This window comes from Pongo pygmaeus, chromosome 6 (genome assembly GCF_028885625.2).
Source record: "Pongo pygmaeus isolate AG05252 chromosome 6, NHGRI_mPonPyg2-v2.0_pri, whole genome shotgun sequence".
NCBI classification, from domain to species: Eukaryota; Metazoa; Chordata; class Mammalia; order Primates; family Hominidae; genus Pongo; species Pongo pygmaeus.
The window spans coordinates 142,372,722-142,392,570 of record NC_072379.2 but is presented as its reverse complement, the minus strand read 5'-3'; the positions used below and the strand labels follow the sequence as shown (position 1 = coordinate 142,392,570).

The following is a 19,849-nucleotide window of genomic DNA, read 5'->3' as shown; positions in this document are numbered from 1 at the left end:
CACAAAACAGCTCAGATTTTCTATTTATACATTTCTTAAATAGATTATATGGTAATACCATTGAAAATTCAGAAGATACAAAATGTATACAGTAAAAAGTCTTCTTCCTGCTTCTTGTCTCCCAGTCACATAATTTACATCTGTGGAAGAAAACAATATATAAATATTTCTGGGCCAGGCGCGGTGGTTCACGCCTGTAATCCCAGCACTTTGGGAGGCCGAGGCGGGCAAATCACGAGGTCAGGAGTTTGAGACCAGCCTGGCCAACATGGTGAAACACCATCTCTACTAAAAATACAAAAATTAGCCAGGCATGGTGGCAGGCGCCTGTAGTCCCAGCTACTCAGGAAGCTGAGGCAGGAGAATTGCTTGAACCCAGGAGGTGGAGGTTACAGTGAGCTGAGATCATGCCACTGCACTCCAGCCTGGGCAACAGAGCAAGACTCTGTCTCAGAAAAAAAAATTCCCATTTTCTAACTCTATTTTAAGAAAACAATATTATTAATTTCTTATTGTATTCTTCCAGAGAAAATTAGTGTATATGCAAGCACACATATATTTAATTATTTTTAACAACAGTGTTGAATGCAAATGATAGTATGTTAAATGCATTGCTTTTTTTTTGCACCTAATAGTACATTTGGAAGCCATTCCAAACACTTAAATACATTTGGTTCCTTTCTGTTTCTTTCTTTCTTTTTCTCGTGCCTCTTTTAATATTTTCTTTCTATAGCTTCTTACACTGAACCTTTGTATTGATATCAATTTGTATTGATGATATCCTGTGATTTTCCTATTTTTTCTATTATAAACAATGCTGTAACATGTAACCTGTGTACATATGTTATCTTTTATGTGTTCAATTATATGTATTCTTGTTTCACTAATGTAAAATTCTTGAGTGAAAGTATGTACCATCATAATTTTCATAGCTATTACTAAACTGTACTTGAGGCAGTAGCAATTAACACTTCCATCATTTATGAGCTCACCCAGTCCCTATGATCATCAGCACAGTGTGTTATCAAACTTTTTGATCTTTGTTAATCTGGTAGGTGAAAAAGTACATCTCAGAGTAGTTCTCATTTCTGTTACTCTTGTAGTAAGTCAGGCTGAGCATCCTTTACATTTTTTAAACAAACTTCTGAAAGGAACTTAATAAATTGGAAAAATCATCTAAATTTTATATAAAAACAGAAGATTACAAAAACTTTCTTTTTAGTATGAACCCAGTTTTGTTAAACTACATACACACACACACACACACACACACACTTTAAAAGTTGTCTCTGGGTTGAAGGATAATGGACGATTTTTAATTTTAAATATCTTTTCACATTTTATAAGCTTTTAATTTCTTAAAAGCCACCTTTATTTCATTTTCTGTAACTATCAGTTCATATCCTTTGCCAATTTTTAAATTCAGTAATTGTTCTTATTGATTTCTATGAGCTCTTAATATATTCAGAAAATTAATCTTTATCTGGAATGTGAGTGGCAAATATTATTTCCCAGCTTCTTGTTTGTCTTTGACTTTGCTTAGGTAGTTTTTGCCATGTAGTATCTTTTTACTTTATGTAACCAGATTAAATAAATCCTTTTATGCTTGTTTTTTCACTTATCATGGTTAGAAGGATCTTCTCAACTCTAAAATTAACTTTGAAATCTCCAAAATTTCTTCTAATATTTAATAGTTCCTTTTTTAAATAAAAACATGAATTATTTGATTTATTTGGCCTAGTATAAGATGTGAGAGAGACATCCAAAATTTTTTTCCACTTGGCTAGCTAGTTGTTCTAACATAATTTCTTGAATAATCCATTATTCCTTTACTAATACCACTTTTACCATATACTAAACTGTCATTTTTCTGGATGTCTACTCTGTTTTATTGAGTATTGATTCCACTGTCACACTATTTTGTGTTTTTCAGCTTCATAACGTGTGTTATTTCATGGGGTTAGTCCTCCCTCATTACTTTTTCATTTTCAGAATGTTTCTGGCCATTCTTGCTTCATTATTTCCAGATTATGTTTATTATCTGTCTAAAAAATTTTTGGCATTTGTGTCAAATTACAGTAAATGTAGACTCATTTCAGGAAATGTTGTATCTAATGACATTGACACTTTCCACTCAATAGCATGGTAGCCTTTCTCCTGTTCAAGTCTTCTGTGTGTATACCTGAAGCATTTAAAAGTAGTCTTCATATAGATTGTGATATGGACAGGAGACTGCGAAATATTAGGTAGAAAAGGGCGGGTCCTTCTTGAAGCCCCACCCTCAAGCCTGGACTCGCAGCCCAAAGTGAGAACATGCATTTCTGTTTTCCCACTGAAATGTTGCCTTTTCCAAATTACCCTGGCCCGCTCCACCCCCGCCCCCCACATCCTGTGCCCATAAAAACCCCAGGCTCCACTAGCAGCAGAGCAGCAGAGGAGAGAAGAGAAAAAGCAGCTTAACATTGGCAAGAAGCAGCTTGACTTCAGAGGGTCGGCTTGATAGCTGGACCTTGGAGAAGAGATGGCCTAACTCCAGAGGAAGACCACCTTCCTGCTCCAACCACTTCCAAGCCCTTCATCCCACTGAGAGCCACTTTTATCAGCAATAAAATCCCCTGCATTTACCATGTTCAATTTGTTCCTGCGACCTGATTCTTCCTGGATGCCCAACAAGAGCTCGAGATACAGAGGGCTATCACGCTGAGTTGTTAAACACTAAAGCTGTACATGGATAGCAAAGCTATAAGAGCACAGTAACACATGCCCTCTGGGGCTCCAGGGGTCATGGGTACCCCGCCAGATGCTGCTGTGGGGCCGCAAGGAGTTCTGCTCCTGCCGGCATCCAGAAGAACTCCTCCTGGTCCCTGCACCTGCTCACCTGCATGCCTCCCCTCCCACAAAGGATTTGAGAGCTGCAGGCTGAATAAATGAGCAACTCCCTTTGTGAGGCCTATGAAGGGATCAGGGAAAATTTCCTATTTCAGTTGTGCTCATTTTTTGTTAACTTTGTTGCTCTAGTATCTTATTTTTTGTTGCTGTTTATTTTTTTCTTCCATATTTCATGCTTTTGTTATTTAGAATAATATTGTAGTTGCTTCTCTTGGGTTTTTTATTTATATAACCATCTTCAGATAATGATACTTCCACCAGGAAACTTCCAATTTTTTAAAATCCTTTAAATTAATTTCACTTCTTCTAGTTGTACTGGATACTATCTAGGGATAACGTCAGTTAATAGGGTGAGGGTAAACATCTTTGTCTTTTTACCTGAATTTAATGGAAATAATAATGTTTTCTCATTAAGAATGATGCTAGCTGTTAAATTAGCCAGGCATGGTGGTTCATGTCTGTAATCCCAGCCACTTGGGAGGCTGAGGCAGGAGAATCGCTTGAACCTGGGAGACAGAGGTTTGCAGTGAGCCAAGACTGTGCCATTGCACTGCACTCCAGCCTGGACAACAGAGTGAGACTCCGTCTAAAAAAAAAAAAAAAAAAAAAGATGCTTGCTAGCTATTAAGAGATAGATATATTTTATCATGTTAGGAAATCATCTATTTTTATTGTAAGATTTTTTAATAATTAGGAATGGTTCTTGAATTTTATTTTTCAGCACTTATGAACATTATTATATGATTTGTCTCTTTAGTATTATTAATATGGTTAATTATATTGATATGTTTTCTAATATTAAACCATCTTTACTTTTATGAAATAAACCTGTATTCTAGATTTAAATTTAATACTAAATTTTATTTAGTATTTTTGTATAAACACTGACAAGTGAGGTTTATTTGTAGTTTTCTGGGAGACAATTTTTGTTAGGTTTTGATATCTAAATTATATTTATTTCACAAAACAAATTTGGAAGCTTCCTTTACCTTTTGTGCTGTGAAACAATTTACATAGACTTCATATTATCTGCTTTTAAAAAGTTGATAGAATTCCCTTGTGAACATCTGGTGCCAGTATTATTTGAGGAGTGGCTCTTCACAACTTTCTCTAGCTCAACTGTGATGATTATTCTGCTTAGATTTTCTTGAAGTCAATTTTAGTAAATTATATTTTTCTAGGAGCATCTATCTTATCTATGTTTTCAAACTCTAGCATAGAGTTAAACAAAATAGTTTCTTAAAAGTACTACAATTTCTCTGATTTGTAGTTATTTTTCTTTCGTGTCTTATTTTGTGTATTTATGCCTTTTTTCTTTCTTGATTATATAAGCTAATGATGCCAATTTTACTGCCTCTTTTCAATGAACCAGTTTTGTATCCATTTTAACTTTTTTATATTTTATTTATCAAATCAATATTTAATCTGTTCTGATTTCCTTAGATTTATTTTGTGATTATCCTAAATGTTTGGTTTATATTTATAATTTTTTATTTTTATAATTTTGTTTTATTTTTAGTTAACATGTAGTAATTGTACATATTAATAGGACCCAGTGATATTTGGGTACGTATATACCATGTGGGATGATCAAATCTGAGTAATCTGCTTATCTATCACTTCAAACATTTCTTTGTGTTGGAAACATTCAAAATCCTCTCTTCTAGCAATTTGAAAATACACAATAAATTATTGTTAACTATAAGTCACCCTACAGTGCTATTCTAGAACTTATTCCTCTATCTAGCTTTATATATATTATATATATATTATATATATAATATATATATAATATATATATATATAATATATAATATATATATATATTTTTTTTTCCTGAGATGGAGTTTTGCTCTTTTGTCTAGGCTGGAGTGCAGTGGTGTGATCTCGGCTCACCGCAACCTCTGCCTTCCGGTTTCAAGAGATTTTCCTGCCTCAGCCTCCTGAGTAGCTGGGATTACAGGCGCCCACCACCACACCCGGCTAATTTTTGTATTTTTAGTAGAGACAGGGTTTCACCATGTTGGCCAGGCTGGTCTCAAACCCCTGACCTCGTGATCCACCTGCCTCGGCCTCCCAAAGTGCTGGGATTACAGGCATGAGCCACGGCGCCTGGCCTAGATTTATATTTTTAACAATTACCTCTTTATATCTTATTTACTCATCTAGGCCCTTCCTGACTGGGCTGATCTAACACCACCATCATGATGTGCTATTCATTCTAGGTTTTATTACCAGTGCTTTCCCACTAGACTAGAAGATCCATGATGACAAGAGCCCTGTTCATTGTATACATAGCACTTGGAATAGAATATGCCATATAGTTGGTGTTCAGCCAATACTTGTTCAACTAATAACTGAATGATCCTCTACTTATACACATCACAGGACAGAAACATGGGACTTACTGATGAGTTGCATGAAGTAAGACAGAAGACACATCCATGATGGTTCCTAGCATGCTGACTTCACCAGTGGAAATAATGTGGCACTATTTAATGAGTTGGAGAAAACTGAAAAGGAAATGTGTTTCAAGGGGAAAATTAAGAATACAAGTTTGCATGTTCTACTTTTGAGTGACCTCTCACATAGATGTTTCAACATAGCTTTTATATTCTAAAAGATATTTTAAAATGAATTTTTAAAATTTGGCAATTGACTTTTTAGTGCTGACATTCAGGGATCATTGGATATTTAAGGAAAGACTCAGTCATGAGAGAAAACAAACTAAAACACATAGAAAAATGAAACTTGGAGGAAGAAAAAATATAGAGGGAGTAGAACATAGTTAAAACATGTCTAATGATTTTTTTTCATTGACTGGCACCCTTTCTATTGAAATATTGGGGTTACAGGCAGAAATTGGTGGATTAATAGATTCACTAATGGAAAAAAGAGGATTGTCCTTCTAATGTTGCCTGTCAAAGACTTTAAGGGCTAAAATGGGTCAGGGAGAAGAGAGGCTGAAGGTTTGGAGACTGAGGAAAAGATGTGAGATAGTCATTGTGGGGACTTTAATGAGTGACTTCTCTAGGGAAATATGGGATGGAAGTGCTCAATGAAGTTACTCATTTGAGGCTGAAGAGCATGAATTTGTAGGAACATGAGCTCATCCAGTTATGAAATACTCTCAAGTAACACTCAGCTGCTTAGAAGCAAACACAGAATGTTAAATAGTCATTTAAATGTGGATTATTTCACATTTAGAAGGGTCAGGAATTTAGAATATTGTATGATTTATTTATACAAAAGCTATATTAGGGAAATTCTCCAACATATTCTGAAATAGAATAGTAGAAATAACTCCACATGCCTGAAGCCTTATTTAAAAAACATTAGCATAAGAATAACCCAAACCACCCCATTCTCTACTCGTTTGTCCTATATTGGATTAATTCAAAGCAAATCACAGATACAGCTCATTTCATCTATAAATATTGAAGCTATTTTTGAAGGGTGAGTATAATGATTGACCAGTAATCCAAATTGAATATGAAAGGAAGAGAGGACAGGCCTGATAGAGGGACAGAGAATATAGAGGTGTCAATGGATTGAAAGCCTGTGATGTTTAATTTGTGATTTGTTTGCATTTTTAATAAAACCCAATAGTGAGAGAGCCAATCAACAAAATAATGTGCACTATCCTTTCTCTCAAATCTTTTTTACTTACCAATTTTCTTTCTAATAAAAATCAATATAAATCTTTTAAAATTTTTAAATTAGTGAAGACAGGTTCTAAGTAGTTCAAACAATGCATAAAGGCATAAAATAAATTGTAAATATTTCATTTATTCCCCAGATACCCAGTGACACCACTCAGAAGCCCTCTGTGAATTATTTTTGGTATATTTGTCCAGAAACTTTGTATGTACATATATACACATACAAATATATAAGTATTATGAAAAAAAGAAATACAGATGGAATCATAAAATATCTCCTTGCTTTTTGCACTATGTATTGGAAATCTTTTCATCTCAGGAAGCATGCATATATCTCATTTAAAAAAGGTTAATATAATATTCATTTCAGACATTCAATTCCCATCATTCATGAATAGCGCAGCTGTGAAGAGCCTCTTGCACATATTTTTGCTTATTTATACTAAACCATGCTTAGAAAAAATTCTTAGTAATTTTTAGGATGAAAAGTGTTTTATGCATTATTAATTTTGATAAATAGTTCCACATTATTTTGGTTATATCTTTGAAAGATGGAGACAAAATGCATTTCAAACTTCTGCTCAGAAAACTTCCCAAGTTATCTAAATGTGTTTAAAAGGCATGTGGAGGGAGAAAGAGAGTTGTCAGGAACTAGTTTCAGAACATTCTTCTATTTTGGTGTCTATACAACCCTGCTGCACAGCAGAATCACCTGGAGAGCTTAGAAAATTGTGTAAATTCTAACACTAGAAATTCTGACTTAATAGATCTGAGATTGGGTTTGAACATTGGTATTTTCAAAAATCAACCTAGAGATTCTAATGTGTAGCCAGTGCGTAGAATCACTGCTTTAAACAGAGCGGGAGGTAGAGGGCTCAGGTAAAGAATATGACAGCACCACTAAGATTGTACCCATGAAGCAAGAGAGAAATGATCAATTTCCTATATAAAAAGCCACATCAGGTGAAAAGGGTCAGATGAGGGTTGGAGAAGACAAGAAGAGAGAAAAGAGAGGTCTAGGTGAGGGAACGGCAGAGCTGGTAAGGCCAGGTCCTGTGGTCTTCTTGGGTGCTGGTCACAGAGTCCACTCTTTTGGGTAAAGATGAAGTCGAAGCTGAAGCCGCTTCCAGGCGCTTCTCAGCCCAGGGTTATCTTGAATCAGTAGAACTGAGTGGCTGGCAGGGTAGGCAGCCATGATGATCTGGCACAAATTATTCCACAGACTGTTGATGTCAAACATGTTGGACAGGTAGATAAACAGAGTAACTGCATTGAAAATGTAGAGAATGAGAAAGTAGCTGGTAGCTTTGATGGCCCCCATGTGAGCCTCCATGCTGGGGTTGTTGGACCCTGTGGCATTGCTTCCCATGTGTAGGGTGTGTCTCTTGAGAGAGAGGATCAGCAGGGTGGCTGTCAGGATGAACATGATCAGAGGAGTCACAATCCCCAGGTTAAAGAAAAAAGCCAGACCGACCACATTGATCTCAGAGAAGTATGTTTTCTTAGTGGAGTTGGAGGAGTGGATAGGGAAAGAATTGTTGCAATACACAGTGCAGATGTTGATGCAGAACATGCTGTGACTGAAGGAAATAAACACGGACAGCCATAGAAGCCAGGGTATCAATCCAGTAATTCTCCACCTCAGCTTGAGGAAAAGGGGGTAGGAGAAATTGGCAATCTTCACAAAGTAGAAGAAACTGAGCCAGGCAGCAAACCACAGGCTACAAAAATTTAAGAATATAAAACTTATTTTGAATGCATAATATACAGCATCTTCAGAATAAAAACTTAGGGAGGTTGAGCTGATGGTAATTTCTAACATCATGAGGCTTTGGAGAGCTATTCTGGATACGCTCAGGAAAACCAGGATCCTGCCACTTGTGGAAACTGCCTTATTTTGAACCCATTCAGCTGCATGTATAGCCGTGATGAAACCATTTGCAATGATACCAATGAGGTATTCAGCAAGTAAAACTGCTAAAATTAAGGTGATGAGAAATGGCGACAATTCACTTTCTGCAGGATCGCAGTTGAGTCATTCTGAGCTGTTGCTTCCCTTTGGTGTCTGGAGGAAAACATCTCCCTAGCATTTGATGAGCAGACTCTTGATAACTCCCAGTATTCATGTCATAGGAGGAAGCAATTGATACATCATTTCCAAATTCACTCCATTTGTTTATTTCAGAATTCTTAGCTCTACATCTAGAGATACAAATGTTGGAAGGATTTGGTTTCTTATCCTCTCTCTATTTTTGAACATGTTGGTAGTAGTTCAATAATGAGGCCCAGGGAAGCGCTTGAATAGACTCTTTAAAAGCAGCTAACATGGTACTGAGGTCCGTGTTCTTTGGTAGCATCAGTTAATTTGAACATTGGTTGACTGAGTCATCATTTAACTTGCTTTCACTTGTGACTGCAGAAAATGATTGAAAATAAAAACTGCTACACACACACACACACACACACTTCTTATTTTGTGCTAAGAAATTTTCAAATGATTTATTTATAATTACTACATTTAAACCTCACAACAACCTTATGAGCATGTGCTTCTATTACCTCCATTTTGCAGATGAAGAAACTAAGGCATACAGGGGTTAAATAACTTGGCCAACATGACACAACTAGAGAGTGATAGAACTGGAATTCAAACCCAAGTCACCTGGTCCCAGAGTTCCTACTCTTATCCACCATGTTATGCTACCTAGACCTGTGGATTCTTTTGTGTGCCCAAGACTAAATGCAGGGTTGATTCCACTGTGACATTTTTTTCCTGGTAGCCTTTTATGTCCCCACCGTCTAAAGAAAAATCAATAAAGCAAGAAGACACTGATTTTTAAGAGATAGGACTCTCTTTTCAAAGTAAATTACTTGAGAGGTAATAAATTTAATTATACATAAAAGATCATGCGCACACACACACACACACACACATACACACACATTCACCTTTCATTTTAAGAAAAACTAGGAAAATAAGAGTTGAAAGTAAAACTCCCTAGTTCCTAACAAGGTAAGCTAGCGAACTTGAGAATAAAAGCAATGTCCCAATTCATCCAATTTTGGAATATTAAAACCAAAAGAAAGGAAAAAGGAATCACTTTTATCTTAAGGAAGTTTTTTCTGATTTTAAAACGCAAGCATAGGACACATAATGATAAAATGGACTTTTCATTTCAGGGTAAATTAATTTTTATGAATGTATATAACTTTAAAATAATGATGAAGTAATAATTCTAATCAAGAGAAAGTTGGTGGGTGAGAAGTCTCAGAAAATCTTTATAACATTTTGTTTTTACTTAAAGCCTTTTAAAACAAAGGCAAGAACTCATAAACATTTTCTGGCTTGATTAATGATTTTAGATGAGTTGTTACGAATTTTACCATCTCATTTGAAAATCACTATTCCTGAACAAATATTTCCCTTGAATACAGTGTAATAGACAGCTGCTCCTCTCTGCTTGTTTCTACCCATTTGCACAAGTAGGCCTGGAGTATCTCAGGACCTCCAGTTTGGTTTTAAAGAGGATTTTTCTTGCCACGGGCTTTCCCCTACTTCTGCTGATCCAGGCTTCCAAGAGTGGGAGGAGAAACAGCACATGGTCCCTTCAGAGGCTGTTGCGTCTTTCCTCATTTGATTTGCTTATCCATGTATCCCACTCCGAGCCCCTAGCCCATGCCGGACACCCAGGAGGCGGTACATAGATACTTGCTGGGTTGATATATGGCCTTAGTGAAGACCTTCAGCTCAGAGAAGCTCTTTATGAGAGACATGAGGAGGAATGGCAGTTCCACGTCTCCTCAAATTTGAAAATCTGCAGGTCCTATGCCTAAATCAAGTGTCAGAGCATAAGCAATGAGGTTCAGTGAGAACACAGCAGACTGTAGAGAACATCTGTGTAAGAAACACTGGTGGGTGACAGAGAGGACAAAGGAAGGGGAAGCAGAGACAGAGCAGCCGGATGAGAAAGAGCTCAGACAGGGTCTGGCTTCACAGTGTAGGGTGCTGTAGAGGCTGTGGGCAGGAGCTGGGACCACAGACATCACCAAAGGCATTTCAGAAGATGCTGTGCTTGCCACAGCTTATGAAAGAGGTGCTTCCTGCAATGGAAAGAGTTTTGTTCATGGAAATTTCCAGGAGCAATCTGAGGGGAGATGAAATAACCTTTCTGGGTGAAAAGATGATCTTTTCTTTTTATTTTTATTTTTATTTATTATACCTTAAGTTCTAGGGTACATGTGCACAACATGCAGGTTTGTTACATATGTATACATGTGCCATGTGGTTTGCTGGACCCATTAACTCGTCATTTACATTAGGTGTATCTCCTAATGCTTTCCTTGCCCCCTCCCCGCACCCCACAACAGGCCCCGGTGTGTGATGTTCCCCTTCCTGTGTCCAAGTCTTCTCATTGTTGAATTCCCACCTATGAGTGAGAAAATGCGGTGTTTGGTTTTTTGTTCTTGCGATAGTTTGCTGAGAATGATGGTTTCCAGCTTCATCCATGTCCCTACAAAGGACATGAACTCATCCTTTTTATGGCTGCATAGTATTCCATGGTGTGTATGTGCCACATTTTCTTGATCTTCTTAAAGTAACACTGTTGGACCAGTTCCTAAATGGCACCTTCAGTTTCCTAAATACATCTTGGATGTGTTTGAGTGGGTATTTCTAATATTAGGTTGGTGCAAAAGTAATTGTGGTTTTCACCATTACTTTTAAAAAAAGGCAAAAACCACAATTGCTTTTGCATCAACCTAATAATTAAGGAATGCTCATGAAGAAAACTCTGACCCATTAAGGACATAGGGAATAGCTTTTAAAAGTCCAGTTTATTTGATTATATTTTTAACTTATTATTGTGAAACAACTTTTGACATAGAGATGACTTGTAAAGATAGTACAGACAATTCTCATACACCCTTCACCCAGCTTCCACTAATGCTTACATCTTACATAATCATGGTACAATGATCAAATGTAGGAAATTGGCGTTGTTACAATACTATCAGCTCAATTTTGGCTTCATTTGGACTTTTCCAGTTTTTCCACTAATGTCCTCTTTTTCTGTTTCGAGACCCAGTCCAGAATACCACATTGTAATTCATCATTGTTTCTTTCGTCTCTTCCAATTCAAAACAAATTCTTGGTCTTTCCTTTTCTTTTATGACCTTGACAGTTTTGAAGAGTCCTGGTCAGGTATTTTGCAGTGTATTCTTTGATTTGGGTTTGTCTTAGTTTTCTCATCATTAGCCTGGGTTAATAGATTTTTGGGAAGAGTACCACAGAGATGATGTGCCCCTCTGACTGCAGGGACCCACGATATCGATGAGTTTCACTGGTGATGTTAACATGATCGCTTAGTTAAGGTGGTATCTGACTGGTCTCTCGGCCATAAAGTTACTCTTTTTTTCCTTTTGTGCTCTATCAAATAGAAGTAAGTCACTAAGTCTGGCCCACACTCAAGGGGAGATGAATTAGACTTCACATCCCAGAGGAGAACTCTTAAAGAATTTGTGGACATTATTTTAAAAACCAACACAGAAATATTCTGTAGGAGATACTTTGAAGCTATGCAAATACCTTGTTTTTCCTAAAATTCTTGTCCACTGATTTGAGTATTCATGAGGGCATGCTACCTGCAGCAATTAACATTACTGTGGCATTATAATTTTTTGTTTTCCTCTTTCCTTTCACCTTTATTAATTAGAATTCTTCTTTAAGAAAGAATTATTCCTCCTCTCCCATTTATTTACTTCATCAAACATTTATTTGTATTCCTATGCACTCGTGGATTTTTATTTTATATTTGGCATTTCGGTCACACTTCAATACTATTGTTATTTTTTGCTCAACCTGCTCAAGCTTTGGCAATTGGGAACTCTTTCAGATTGGTTCTTATGTCTTTTAAATATGGCTCCATTTTTTTTCTTAAGAACTTCCTAACTTTGTGGCATCATGGGATGTTCCAAACTCATATTTTTCCCACCCCAACACTGAAATTAATCATTTATTCGAGGAGTCTTAATTCTTTTATTGGATAATGGCATTTACACACCAAGATCTAGTATTTAACTTTGTAAGAAACTGCCAAACTATTTTCTAGAGTAGTTATACTATTACCAGCAATGTATGAGAGTTTTCCAGTTGCTTCACATCTTTACCAGCACTTGGTATTGTCAAGTGTTTTTAAAAAATTTTAGTAATTTAAAAATGTGTGGCAGTATTTCTTTGTGATTTTAAGTTGCATTTCGCTAATAACTGGTGATGTTGAGCATCTGTTCATATTCCTATTGTGATGGTTAGTACTGAGTGTCAACTTGATTGGACTGAAGGATACAAAGTATTGATTCTGGGTGTGTCTGTGAGGGTGTTACCGAAGGAGATTAATATTTGAGTCAGTGGGCTGGATAAGGCAGACCCACCCTTAATCTGGTAGGCACCATCTAATCAGCTGCCAGCAAATATAAAGCAGGCAGAAAAATGTGAAAAGGAGAGACTGGCCTAGCCTCCATCTTTCTCCCATGCTGGATGCTTCCTGCCCTCAAACATCGGACTCCAAGTTCTTCAGTTTTGGAACTCGGACTGGCTCTCCTTGCTTGTCAGCCTGCAGATGGCCTATTTTGGGACCTTGTGATGGTGTAAGTTAATACTTAATAAACTCCCCTTTATATATATATTCCATCAGTTCTGTCCCTCTAGAGAACCCTGACTAATACACTTACTGACCATCAATATGTCTTTGTTTATTCAGAATTTTGCCTATTAAAAAATGAGTTGTTAAATTCCTTATACAGTCTAATTACAAGTCCCTTATCAGCTATGTGCTTTGCAAATATTTTCTCCCAGTGCATGACTTATCCTTTCAATCTCTTAATGGTTTTTACAGAATACAAGTTTTACATTTTGGTAAAATTCAATTGATCAATTTTTCTTTTATGGATTGCACTTTTGGTGTTTGGTCATAAAACTGTGCCAGACCCAAAGCTATACATATTTTCTCTTGTGTTTTCTTTGAGAAGTTTTATAATTTTAGCTTTCATATTTATGCTGATGATCTACTTTGTAGAAAGCAAAAAGTTTCCTCTTCAAAGTTTCCCTTCTTGTTAAAGAATAAATCATAAGTGTTAATAGTTTCTTTTAAAGACTAACTTCCTTCAACCCTCCTTACTTTGTGCTAATAGCTCTTTGTTAAGCCCTATTCTGTGTAGCTGTTAGACATGCTCACAGGCATGTAGTACATTCTGTGTCCTTGTGCTTTAACCAAGGTGTCTGTGCTAGACGTGCTCACAGGCATGTAGTACATTCTGTGTCCTTGTACTTTAACCAAGGTGTCTGTGCTAGACGTGCTCACAGGCATGTCCCAGCTCGCAACCTATGCCCCTTTTTTATTTGGGAATGTTATTAGTTTTCTAAGTCTTTTCGTAAGCAATTTCCTCTTTTCCTTTGTTCTCTATTGCCTTTACCTATTTAGGAAAGTTTTAAATTATTAGCCAGTTGGGTTCAGTTTAGATTGTGAGGTCTGGCTCCAGCTAATGGAGACAGGACACAGTAGCAGGGACAAGCTGAGTAAGGGATAAAAATTGCTTCCCTCCTTTGTTCAGGTGTGCTCTTGCCATTGTTTCATCTGCAAGGAGCACCCCTTCTGCAGAAAGTAAAATTGCCTTGCTGAGAAAATGTTTTATCTGAATACTAATTTTTCCTTATGGTACCAAGGAATAAGCATTCTGTTTCTAAATAAACATTTTACTTATACTTAGAATTAATTTTTGTGTAAGGTATGAGGAATGTGTCCAGATTGGGTGTTTTTAATTTTTGGTATATGAATATCCAATTATTCCACACCATTTGTTGTCAAAAGCATCCTTTCTCCATTGAATTGACTTGCAACTCTTATAAAAAATCAGTGGACTATATTTGTGTGTGTCTATTTCTTTCCTGTCTCTTCTATTTTATCTATCTATCTATCTATCTATCTATCTATCTATCTTCTATCTACCCTTTTGTAAAAAACACACTGTTTAATTATTGTAACTGTATAACAAGCCTTGAAGTCTGACAGTGTGAATCCTCCAACTTTATTCATGCTTTTCAGAGTTGTTTTGCTGTGAGTGGAGTGTCTGGAAAAATGTTTGAGCAAATTCTTTTCAGCAGTAACTTTGGTTAATTTTAAGATTGTTTTTCTTTAATTTTCTGCAGTTTTTCTACCATGAATGCAGTTTGGACTTTATTATTACCATTACTTAATATGTCTTGCTTGGTATTCAGAAGGGGCTCTAGATGTAACATTTTATATATTTTTTTTTAATTGAAAAACTTTCAGCAATTATATCTTTTTTCTTTTTTCTTTTTTTTTTTTTTTATGAGACAGAGTCTTGCTCTGTCACCCAGGCTGGAGTGCAGTGGCGGGATCTTGACTCACTGCAACCTCTGCCTCCCGGGTTCAAGTGATTCTCCTGCCTCAGCCTTCTGAGTAGCTGGGATTACAGGCACGTGCCACCATGCCTGGCTAAATTTTGTATTTTTAGTAGAGACGAGGTTTCACCATGTTGGCCAGGCTGGTCTCAAACTCCTGACCTTAGGCCATCCACCCGCCTCAGCCTCCCAAAGTGTTGGGATTACAGGCACGAGCCACAGTGTCTGGCCCAGCAATTGTATCTTTACAAACTGCTTCTCAGACTTTTCTTCCATTCTCTTTACCTGGAACTACAGTTAGACTCAGTTTTTCTTAATTGTTTTTGCAAGATTTTAATATTTTTGTCTCTGTATTTTATATTCTGAAGACAACTATGTAATTTACCATGCATGGAAAGGGTGCAACAATAATTAAAAGTATATAATTACTTACAATACAAATTTATTGGCTAAAATTACTTTTATTATTTGTTTGTAGTCTGATAAAATAGATCTATTCTAAAAGTATTCTATGAAATCGTTCTGAAAACCACATATCCTCCTCTCTAAAGCAAAATAAAAAGTACTTCTTTGTATTAACTGAACGTTAAAAATAATATAAGCAGATAATTTTTTGTTATATATATATATTTTTTGAATCAAAATATAATACCATATTTATCAGGAAAGACTTTCATTTTTCTGCATTCCCTTGAAGATGCCATAGTTTTCTAACAGATGGATACTTACTCAATCTGCCTTTTGCTCTCAGGAGGTCAGGTTGAGGACAGAGGATGGGAAAGCCTAGCTAGCAGATGATGCTTCAACTGCAGATTTGTAATAGAGTCTACTTCAAGGTTACTTTTCTTGGAGTCTTGTTCTCTCTTATCCATTTCCCCCTGATTTTTACTCCACCGTTATCTTTTTGGTTATATTAATTCAAGGAATGTCCTTTTAACACTTGCATAAAGGAATGTGACATAATGTGATGACATATTTACTCTATATAGTTATGTTGAGAACATAAATCTCTGTAACATTTAAACATGCTAGAAAAGGGCTCTGCTGAAGTATGTTCACATGTACCCACCAGCCAAATTATTAGAAGTTAAATTATTATCTCCTTTGTGCAAATTATATGGTCTAGAGGGAACTTTCAACAAGGATTTTTCGTTATATATTAATGTATTTTTTAATTTTAATTTTAATTTAATTTTATTTTTTAGAAAGGGTTTTGCTCTGTGCCCAAGCTGGAGTGCAGTGGTGTGATCTCGGCTCACTACAACCACCACCTCTTGGGCTCAAGCGGCCCTCCCACCTCAGCCCAGCAGCTGGCACTACAGGCATGCACCATCATGCCGGGCTAATTTTTGTATTTTTTGTAGGAATGAGGTTTCACTATGTTACCCAGGCTGGTCTCAAACTCCTGGGCTCGAGCGATCTTCCTGCCTTGGCCTCCCAAAGTGCTGGGATTACAGGAATAAGCCACTATGCCTGGACTTTGTTAATGTACTTTAATGAGCTTTTTAGTTATATTTATTTCTGATACCATGTCATTGATATTTTTTCTGAATAATGTATTTTTTAAAATACCTGTTTTGATTGCTCTTATTTTTATGAAATTGCCTACAATATTCTTTTAAGTTGCATTTTACGGTTAACACATTTGAAATTATTGACACTTCAATGGACTCTTCTCTGACGATTGAGAAAATAGTTCTTTATAGGTTGAGATAACTAGAGTGTGCTAATAAGTAAGTTCTGCTACATGGAGGCTATTCTCCATTGTAAGTTTTTGAAACTGAATTATGTAAATATTTTAGCTTCCATTCGGAAAACCTTTCTTTAAAATATTTTATGACAAAAATAATCAAGTAAATTTTCTCTATTTATGATTCTTTTAAAGGTTTTACTAAATCTAAATCATGCAAAATTCTAGTCTTCAATTTTACTTTATTACAATACAGGATATCTATTTATCTAATCAAAAATAATAACTGCACCAAAATATTCCTTTCTAGAAAATGAGATATTCTAGCATAATTTTTAAATTTTGAAATTATATCTTCTCCATCATTGAGCATGCATGGCTTAATTTGTTTAGTTTCTTTCTTACTTTTGTAGGGATAAATGTCAATACTCAGCGTCTTCCTATTTGTAAGTTGTGTTTCAATCATTGTGATTTTCTCAAAGCTTTAGAAGCTGAAGCATTTTTTTGCTCCATTTGTTTAATACTTTGATTATATATTTCCCTCTAATTTTCCACAAAAGCAATCAAAATTGGGAGAAATTGTTTACCAAAACATTCAATATAATTGTAAGAAATTTTGGTTCATATACAAAGTACTTCTTCAAAGACTCAAACATATGTTCAAAGCTCAAACATATGTAAAGAATGATTGATGAGAGGGAACAAAAAGAGAGAAAAAGCATATTGCTATGCCGAAGTATTTTTAGTGTTCAAGATGAGATTCATCATACAAGTTTAGTAGGTCAGTTATTCTGCCCACATAAAAAATTTTGCAAAGTTTATCAATTGTAGCTTCTGTTTTGATTGATAAAGTATCTCTGATTGCTTGAATATTTTTAATTATGTTTGTACCACAGAAAATTTCAATTGTCTTCATATTTCACAGATGTTTTAATTTAGTAAGACCCTAAGCTTTTACTGTGACACTGTGCTCCACTAAAATTTGTGTTTATGTTATTAACTGCAAAACAAATAAAATTTTACCTTTTTAAATGAGTTTCAATAGCACATACTAAAAGGTCAGATATTTCATCTTCAACAGAAGTAACTTTTTTTTTTTGAGATAAGAGTCTCGCTCTGTCACCCAGGCTGGAGTGCAGTGGCACAATCTTTGCTTACTGCAACCTCCACCTCCCAGGTTCAAGCAATTCTCCTACCTCAGCCTCCTGAGTAGCTGGGATTACAGGCATGCACCACCATGCCCAGCTAATTTTTGTATTTTTAGTAAAGGTGGGATTTCACCATGTTAGTGAGGCTGGTCTTGAACTCTTGACCTCAGGTGATCCACCCACCTTGGCCTCCCAAAGTGCTGGGATTACAGGCATGAGCCACCTCCCGGTCAGAAATAACTTTTAAAGCTTTACTCTTATTTCATGAATTGGATGAACACAATCTAACCATTATTTGAATTAACTAATTTTTCTATTTGAAAGACTCTGGTAAAATTGATATAAAACTGATGTCATGTAATTGGGAATTTTTTCTTCTACAGATGGATTCAACATATTAATAGCTTTCAATTCCTTTTTTGTACATGCACAGAAAAACTTTGGAATTGAAAATGTATACTTGGGAATTATACTTCTTTCTTTCCCATTTAGAAGTCTTTCATTTCTTGCCTAATTGCTCTGGCTAGGACTTTCAATACTATGTTTAACAGAAGTGGTGAAAACGTACATCTTTGTCTTGTTCCTGATCTTAGAGAGAAAGCTTTTAGTTTTTCATCTTGAGGATGATGTTAGCTTTGGGCTTGCCATATATGGACTTTATTATGTTGAGGGACATTCCTTCTATATCTAGTTTGTTGAGCCTTTTTTCATGAAAAGGTGTTGAAATTTGTCAAATGTTTTTTTCTGCATCTATTGCGAGGCTCATGTGATTTTTGTCCTTTATCCTGTTAAGTGGTATATGACATGTATTGATTTGCATATGCAAAACCATCCTTGCATCTCAGGGATAAACCTGACTTGGTTCTTCTAATGTGCTGTTTAATTCTGTTTATAATATTTTGTTCAGAATTTTAAATTTATTTTCACAGGGATATTGGCCTGTCATTTTCTTTCCTTGTAGTGTCCTTGTCTGGCTTTGATATAAAGGTGATGCTGGGCTCATAAAATAATTTGGAAGCTTTCCTTTTTCCATTGTTTTGGAAGAGTTTGTAAAAGATTGGCATTAATTCTTTAAGTGTTTGGTGGAATTTACTAGTGAAGCCATCTGGTCCTGGAATTTTTTTTGTTTGGAGATTTCTTTGTTTGGAGTTGTGGCACACATCTGTAGTTTCTGCTGAGGCAGGAGGATCCCTTGAGCCTGGGAGTTCAAGGTTACAGTGAGCTAATCTTTTAACTTTGATTTTTTAGAGACAGGATCTCACCATGTTGTCTAGGCTGGTTTGGAACTCCTGACCTTGAGCCATTCTCACATCTCGGCCTCCCAAAGTGCTGGGATTACAGGTATGAGCCACCACGCCTGGCCAGGTTGGGAGGTTTCTGATTACTAATTCAATCTCCTTACTCATTATTGGTCTGTTCAGATTTTCTGGTTTTCATGATTCATTCTTGATAGGTTGCATGTCTCTAGGAATTTATTTCTTCTCATTTATCTAATTTGTTGGTGTTTAATGTTCATAAGAATCTCTTAAATGTCCTTTTCATTTCTGTAGCATCAGTTGTAATGTTTCATCTTTCATTTCCTGTTTTATTTATTTGATTCTTCCCTCTTTATTTCTTACTTAGTTTAGATAGCAGTATTGGACCAAAATGAAAGGTCACACTCTACTGAAAGATATAAATCAAATGCATCTTCTGCAGATATACATTGATGTCATTTTAGGCATAGTCTTTTTAAAGTAGAAACTAATTTTTCAAGTCAATGCTGAGGCTCCCACAGCAAATTTGGTCTAGGGCTTTCAAGTAGTCAGTGATGTTATTATAGCCATTACGATAGATGGTAAATGGCAACAAACATATTGTGCAAGTTACATGTTCATCATCAACTTCCTTGAAAAATGAAAATTCAGTAATTAATTTTCATTATCATACATTTTGTTTTCTTGAGCTCATTATGCCAAAAGCTTGATTGAAAAAAAAGTCAAATAATAAAATAAATAGTTGTAGATTTACGCCTTACAAAAAAATGACAAATTATCATCACAGG

At 35.8% G+C, this 19,849-nt stretch overlaps 1 protein-coding gene and 1 long non-coding RNA gene across 2 annotated transcripts in view; one reads left to right on the top strand and one right to left on the bottom strand.

Annotated features, from left to right (window-relative positions):
• LOC129039983 (uncharacterized) overlaps positions 1–19,849 on the top strand; it is a 128,147-nt gene that overhangs the window by 103,488 nt on the left and 4,810 nt on the right. The gene's annotated exons all lie outside the window — the stretch shown is intronic.
• On the bottom strand, positions 7,627–8,641 carry TAS2R39 (taste 2 receptor member 39). Its single transcript, XM_054493676.1, is given in 2 exon segments — positions 7,627–8,581; positions 8,583–8,641. Coding segments are annotated over 2 exon segments (1,014 nt in total).